The sequence below is a fragment of the Chrysochloris asiatica genome, unplaced genomic scaffold (assembly GCF_000296735.1).
Source record: "Chrysochloris asiatica unplaced genomic scaffold, ChrAsi1.0 scaffold00011, whole genome shotgun sequence".
Taxonomy (NCBI): domain Eukaryota; kingdom Metazoa; phylum Chordata; class Mammalia; order Afrosoricida; family Chrysochloridae; genus Chrysochloris; species Chrysochloris asiatica.
This window is the reverse complement of record NW_006408529.1, coordinates 33,691,775-33,699,780: the sequence shown is the minus strand read 5'-3', so window position 1 is coordinate 33,699,780 and position 8,006 is coordinate 33,691,775. Positions and strand designations below refer to the sequence as shown.

The following is an 8,006-nucleotide window of genomic DNA, read 5'->3' as shown; positions in this document are numbered from 1 at the left end:
CTTGCCCTCCAGCATAGAGATGCTAAAGTGAATGAATGAAATGAGGAAGTAAAAGAGCTAAATAGAAAATTTAAAGGACAGATCAAAATGACAAAGTAATATAATGAAATATGCAGAATTGGAGTTAGAAAACCAATAGAAAAACATGCTCAACTTGCTGAAGTAAAAACTGAAGCCTTGACTTGCAATACTGAAGGATTCCAAGGGCAAAATACTGAATGATGTAGAAAGCACCAAAAGAAGATGGAAGGTAAATACAGTCAGTGTACCAAAAAGAAATTGTCAATGCTCAACCATATCAAGAGGTAGCATATGATCAAGAACCAATGATCCTGAAGGAAGAAATCCAAGATGCACTGAAGACATTGGCAACAACAACAAAAAGTCCCAGGAATCAACAGAATACAAATTGAAATCTTTCAACAAACTGATGCAGCACTAGAAGCACTCACTCCTCTACGCCATGACCTGGCCTGTGCACATTCCAAAGATCGGTGACTCAAAGAGAAATGTGGAAATCATAGAGCAATATCATTAGTATCACTTGCAAGTAAAATTTTGTTGAAGACCATTAAAAACTGGCTACAACAGTATGACAGGGAACTGCCAGAAACTCAAGAGAGATTCAGAAGATGTGGAACTAGGGATATCACCGCTGACGTCAGATGGCTGAAAGCAGAGAGTACTAGAAAGATGTTTACTTGTGCTTTAGACTATTCAAAAGCTTTCCACTGTGTGAATCGTGACAAGGTATGGATAGCATTGCGAAGAATGGGTATTCCAGAACACCTGATTGTGCTCATGAGGAACCAAGAAGCAGTCATTAGAACAGAACAAGGGCATAACAGTTTAGAATCAGGAAAGGTGCACGCCAGTGTTGTGTTCTTTCACCATACTTATTCAGCATTAGTATATATGCTAAGCAAATAATGCGAGAGGCTGGATGATAATGAAGAAGGGAATGGCGTTAGGATTGGAGGGAGACTCATTAACAACCTGTGATAGGCATATGAAACATCCTTGCTTGCTGATGGTGGTGGTGTTCTGGGTGTCAGTTCTGACTCATAGCGACCCTCTACAGGGTTTCCAAGGCTGTAAATCTTTGTGGGTGCCTAAAGCCTCATCTTTCTCACAAGGAACAGCTTGTAGTTTCGAACTCCTGACCTTGAGGTTAGCAGCCTGACTCATAAACACTAAGCTACCAGAGTTCTGGTAGCACAGTGGTTACGAATTGGGCTGCAAACCTGAAGGTCAGCAGTTCGAAACTACCAGCTGTTCCGCGGGGGAGAAAAGATGAGGTTTTCTGTTCCTGTACAGATTTCCAGCCTTGGAAACCCTGTAGAGGGTCGGAGTCCAAACTGACTCCACAGCACACCACCACCACCAAAGCTCCTTATCAAGGGGCTTGCTGATAGTGAAATATTTACTGATGAAGACCAAAGACCAGTCTTCAGTATGGGTTGCACCTCAGTGTAAATAAAAAACAAAACAAAACACATCCTTACTGCTGGACCAATAAATAACATCAAGATAAATGGAGAAAACATTGAAATTGTCAAAGACTACATTTTGCTTGGCTCAACCAAAAGTCACTAAAACACGAGTAAACATTTTTCTAGTACTCACGGAAGCAACAGTCAATAAATCAAATGGTGTACAATAAATCAAATTTGCGTAGGCAAATCTGCTTAGCAAAGATGTCAGTTTGAGGACTAAGGTGTGCCTGCCCCAAGCCATGGTATTTTCAATAACTTCATATGCATGTGGAAGATGAACAGTGAATACGAAGACTCAGAAGAATTGATGCATTTGCATTACAGTGTTGGAGAATATTAAAAGCACCATGGACAAACAGGTCTGTGTTAGAAGTACAGTCAGAATGCTCCTTATAAGAGACTTCCTCTGCAGTCCCTGGAGAGAGACATTATGCTTGGTAGAGTGGAGGGTCAGCAAACAAAAACACACACAAAAACAAACCTCTAGGAGATGGGTTGACAAGGTGGCAACAGCAATGGGCTGAAGCCTAACCACGTGACTGTGAGGATGGCGTAGGACCAGGCAGTGCTTCTTTCTGTTGTGCCTGGATCTCCGAGTTGTGCCGATTTGGCACCTGACAACATGCCCTCAGAGAGCAGCTCATTAAAGACTTGAAAAAAATTTAAACTTTTTAGCAATACTTTACAGAATATTACCCAGTATTATTTTTGCCTCACAAAAATGTGAGTATACATTTTATTTCCATCAAGAGATTGCTGTACAAGGGGCTTCAAACAGTCCATGGAAAAATGGAATAAAAAGATAATAGAATTTCCCCACAAATTTCTTTTGAAGCCTCCACGAATAGTGTATAAACTGGCATGCATAGGCAATCTAAAATGTCTATAGAGTTTCATTGTTTAAGTATAATCCATACCAGTTTTTCTAAAACACAGAATACTCTTGGGCCTTGTTATGCATGTTATTCTTTATTATGCAGATTCTATATCTGTTGGTCAAAACCACACATTCACTGACCAGACATGGTCAATGTTCAGTCATATCAAGAGGCAGCATATCATCAAGAACTGATGGTAGTGAAGGAAGAAGTCCAAGTTGCACTGAAGGTACTGGCAAAAAAACAAGGCTCCAGAAATCGTGTAAGAAACCCAACAGCATTATATAGAGAATTCTTATGCCAAGAAAATGCCTAATTCTGACTATTCTATGTAGCTGTACTAGAAAATTCATTTGATAATAATAATTAAAGTAACATCACAATTGGCATTAGAAGGTAAAAGAAATAAGTCATGTCACTGAAACTGTGTTACAGGGGAAAATTCAAAGATTTTTAGCTTCTAGATGAGTTTTATATTATCAAACTCTATAACCACATTTTTTATTTTTATTTTTTTAGCATTAGCTATTGAGTCCTGGTGTGGTGCTGTGGGTTAATGCGCAGTCTGTTTGAACCACAAGGTCAGCGGTTCAAGCTCACCAGCTGCTCGTTGGAAACCTTATACAGGGTCACTGTGGGTTGGAACCAACTGTACAGCACTAACAACAAGAAGAAAAAACTGACTAATCTGTGGTATGAAGATGGCATAATCTTGCTTGCTAAAAGTGAAGAGGACTTCAAGTACTTACTGAGGAAGATCAAAGACTACAGCCTTCAACATAAATTACACATCAATGTAAGTAGAATTAAAATCCCCAAAATTACACTAATAAGCAACATCACAATGAATGGAGAAAAGACAGAAATCATCAAGGACTTCATTTTACTTAGATGTACAATCAATGTCCATGGAAGCAGCAGTCAGGAAATCAGACGATGTCATGCATTGGGCAAATCTACTGCAAAAGATCTCTTTTAAATTAAGTGTTAAAAAGCAAAAGATATCACTTTGGAGACTAAGATGTGTCTGACCCAAGCCATAGTATTTTCAATGACCTCATTTACATGCAAAAGTTGGACAATGAATAAGGAAGAATGAACATGAATTAATGTCTCTGAATTAAGATGTTAGTGAAAAATATTAAGTATACCATGGGCTGCCAGAAAAACGACCCAATCAGTCTGGGAAGTAAAGCCAGGATGTCCCTTAAAAGTGAGGATGGTGAGACTTTTTGTCACATATCTGGACATGTTATCAAGAAGGACCAGTCACTGGAGAAGGACATCATACTAGGTAAAGTGAGGATCAGTGAGAAGAGGAAGACCCTTGAGAAGATGGACTGGCACCGTGACTGCAACAATGGGCTCCAGCCAAGGAAACTGTGAGGATGGTCTAGGACTGGGCAGTGCTCACCTGTCATTAAGGGTCACTCTGAGTTGGAATCGACTTGATGGCACCTAACAGCAGGAACTGACTAGTCAACATGTAGTGGTCACTCACTGTATAAAATCAAACCTTTTATTGACTTAACTCCATTAATGACCAATATTAGACATGGTAGAATGCATACATGACTTAATAACATCACTAATAATGTTGAATACAAACATAAATTGAATCATAACCTGTCATTTTAAATCTGTTTCAAAGTATGGTCTCTTCGATTTAAGAAAATAGGGGCAGATATATATGACAAGAGGGAGGGGAACAACAACAAAAGAACCCCAAGTCCAAAAAAGCCCTATCATTTATCCATGTATTATGAAGTTCAAGCTATACAAAAACAAAAAACAAAAGCAAAACCTGCTGCCATTGAGCCAGTTCTGACTCACAGTTCTGACGCGAAGCTATAAGTCTTTACAGGAGCAGAAAGCCCCCTCTTTCTCCCATGAAGCTGCTGATGGGCTTGAAACCGCCAACCTTGCGGTTAGTAGTCCAACGAGCAGCCCACTGAGACACCAGAACTCCTTATGGAAAAGAGTACAACTTCCCCTTAAGGTTTCCAAGGCTATGTTCTCTATCACTGAAGCAGACTGTCACATCTTTCTCCTGCAGAGCAGCTGGTGGGTTCAAATCACTGACCTTTCCATTAAAAGCCAAGCACTTAACCATTGTGCCACTACAGCTCCTATGACATTTCTTTACATTGTCTTCTGATTTTTCATTCATTTCATCAGTAAATGAACCAGAACCTATAATGCATTATCAGTCTTGTAATTATGAACTGAAAAGAGCATAGGCAGATTTGTGTAACAAGTACTTTATAAAATTCACCACATATAGCTGAACAACATTTATAAACTTCAAAAATTAAAAGCACTACGATATTTCTTAAAAGCTATAGGACTAAATAAGGTTGCCTTCTGATCTAAAATGCTGTCTGTATTTTACAAAATGATTTGATCTCATGATATCAATGTAGAAATGCATTATATATTTTTAAATCAGTAAAAGGCAACATTCAAGGGGAAGCCCATTAAACTTAGTATTTTAAAACCAAAAGGAATACATCCTGGACATCGCAAATTATAAAATTCATTTCTAAGCAGGAACTGTTACTTTGCAACAAATACTGCTCATATCAAAAGTGCTGGTGACAAAGAATTCAATACGTTCTCCCCACAAAATCTGCTCACATACATATACATATATATGTAGCTACATGTATAACTATAATAAAATTTTAAATGTTTAAGGTGCTTGAATTTGCACTGTATGGCTAATCCAATCAGTATTCATCTGCTACTACCCTTGTAGCAACTCCAGTTAAAATGAATGACTCACAAAAACTGTTATTTTCTAAAATGTGGCATTTGTGGAGCTGGAGTGCCCTCTATAGGTAAAGAAGAGGGCATGCTCATTAGCTGTCCTGCATGCATTTTCTCATTGACTCTGAGTTCACAGCCATCCTGAAGCATTCGAACTGCAATCCGAGCAATGTTCTTAGAGTCATCAAGTCCACTGTGAGGCCGCCCGTCATAATTCATTCCTAGTTTTTCAAGCATTATTGTCAGTTTTGTTTGGCTTCTAGGAACCTAAAGAAGAGACAAACACAACTTGGCTAATAATCCTTTAAAAATCTAAACTACAGTATAGCCTGCTGGGGTAAACAGAAAAAACAAGAAACTGAAAATAAACAGTAATGCTAAATAAAGTTAAGCAAAGAACAATACTCTTGACCAAATAAAGCAAAGAGATAACTGAAAGTTTCAGAGTTCTGAAAAATGATCTGAAACGTTTTAGCTGAAAATACACAAATGGAATCTGCAAACATCCAAAATTTTTTTACAATCTAACAGGAGCTCTGGTAATTCAGTGGGCAACGTGTTGGACTGCTAACCACAAGGTCAGTGGTGCATATACACCAAGTGTACTGTGGAAGAAACTTAAGGCTACCTGTTCCATCAAAGATTTCAGTCTCAGGAACCCTATGGAGTAGTTAAATATTCTGCCCTACATTGTTAAATGCCATTCAGGAGGTTTCGACTCACAGTGACCCTGATAGAGGGTTTCTAAGGAGCAGCTGGTGGGTTTGAACTGCCGACCTTGTGGGCAGCAGTCCACTATTGTTCTGACAGCACCACACCAGGATTCTGTCCTATAGGGTCTCTATAAGTCGGGATCGACTCCATAGCAGTTAGTATAAAGTAACAAACCACTGATTCAAGGGAATATGTTCTGCTACTTTTTGGCTTTGTGGCTATGATCATGTATAAAGGACTTTGTATTGTGCTAGAGCACACAACTGAAGACCTACCTTTTTAATCCAAATTAATTCTTTTGCATTATATACCTCTATAATGTATTCCTTTGCTTCATTGACTTCTTATGCAGATAGTGAAAAATATTTAAACTTTTTAGAGCCCTGGTGTAGTACTGTAGGATAAACATGGGATTGCTACCTGGAAGGCTGGCAGTTCAAACCCACCAGCCACTCTCTGAAACCCTACAGAGGGTGCTACTATGAGTCAGAAGCGACTCAACACAACGTAACAGTAACAAAGATAATAAAACTTTCAGAATGGCTTGTTTTAGTTTTAAGGCTAATGCAAGGTGATGAAGTAGGGTAGTTTTCAATTTATTTAAATACCTGCTCCATTTCGATAGGCACAAAAATCACAAACTCCTTAAATTCCAATACGCCCAGTACACTTCTAAGACTGTCTTATTTTCTGAATACTGTTACCAGGAAGACACTTAACTTTGTTAAGTTCTACAAGTGAAGCCATCTGGGCCTGGACTTTTTTGGAAGGGAATTTTTTTGATGACCTGATCGATTTCTTCTTTTTTTATGGGTCTGTTCAAGTCTTCTGCTTCACTGTGTAGAGTTTAGGTAGGTTGTGTTTTTCTAAAAATGGATCCATCTCTTCTAAGTTTTTATATTTGTTGGAGTATAACTCTTCATCGTATTCTGTTAATATCCTTTTTCGGATGTGACATGGCCCATGTGGTTCCTAATGCATTTTATTTGCGTCGTCTCACTCTTTTCTTTTGTTAGTTTGCCAATGGTTTGTCTATTTTATTATTCCTATCCAAGAACCTGCTTCTTGTCCTACTGATTCTTTCTATAGTTTTTCTGTTTTCTATTTCATTTATTTTTGCTCTAATCTTTATTATTTCTTTTCTTTTGGTGACTGTAGGTTCCCTTTGTTGGTCTGTTTCTAACTGTTAGAGATGTAGTGTTAATTTTGGTTCTTTCTTCTTTTTGGATGGGCACATTTATTGCAACAAATTATCCTCTCAATATTGCTTTCACTGTGTCCCAAAGATTTTGGTATGTTTTCATTTTCTTCTAAGAACTTCGTTGAGCTCACGTTTAATTTCTTCTGTTATCCAGTTGCTTTCCAGCAGTGTTAATTCAGTTTCCATGTATTCAACTTTATTTCCTTGGGCTTCTTATTGTTGATTTCTAGCTTTATGGCACTGTGGTCTGAGAAGATGCTTTGTAGTATTTTGATGTTTGTAAATTTATGCAGGCTTGCTTTGTGACCTAACACATGGTCAATTCTGGAGAATGTTCCTTGTGCTCTGGAAAAGAATGTGTATTGTCTGTTGTTGGGTTGAAGGCTCTGTACACATCTGAGGTCAAGTTGGTTGACTGTTGTTTGGTTCCTCTGTAACTTTGTCTAGTTGCTTTCTGATTGTTATATCCCTTTTCAAAAGTGGCGTATTAAAATCTCCCACTATAATTTTAGATTTATCTATTTCTACAATTCTAGTAGGGTTCACTTTATATTACTTGGTGCTCTTTCACTGGGAGCGGAGATATTTATTATGGTTATGTCATCTTACTCAACTGACCCTTTAATCATGAGATAGTGTCCTTATCTCTTATGCTGGTTTTTGTCTTAAATGGGTCGGAATTGACTCAATGGCACTTAACATTCTATCCTGTAATCTATGTGACCTCCTCACCACCAGGATCTCTGTTTCTATATTTTCCCCTTCTTTGACACTGTTAATATTTTGATTAGATTGGCTCACAAGTCCTTTGAATTCGTTGTTGTAATTACGTTCTGTTCTGAACTCTGCTGTCGACTGAGTTCTGGGTGGAATTGCCACGTCTGTCAATCTCTAGTTGTTCTTATTAATTTTCATTCCAAAGAACCCCCTTTAGGATTTTTTTTTTTT

At 38.2% G+C, this 8,006-nt stretch overlaps 1 protein-coding gene across 1 annotated transcript in view; it reads right to left on the bottom strand.

Annotated features, from left to right (window-relative positions):
• Positions 1-4,777: 4,777 nt before the first annotated feature.
• The window catches only part of ERI1 (exoribonuclease 1), a 38,705-nt gene continuing 35,476 nt past the window's right edge, over positions 4,778-8,006 (bottom strand). Inside the window, exon 8 of the mRNA XM_006834521.1 lies at positions 4,778-5,410. Within this exon, the coding sequence (XP_006834584.1) occupies positions 5,168-5,410 (243 nt within the window). The 3' untranslated portion in view covers positions 4,778-5,167. The remainder of the gene's footprint in view (positions 5,411-8,006) is intronic.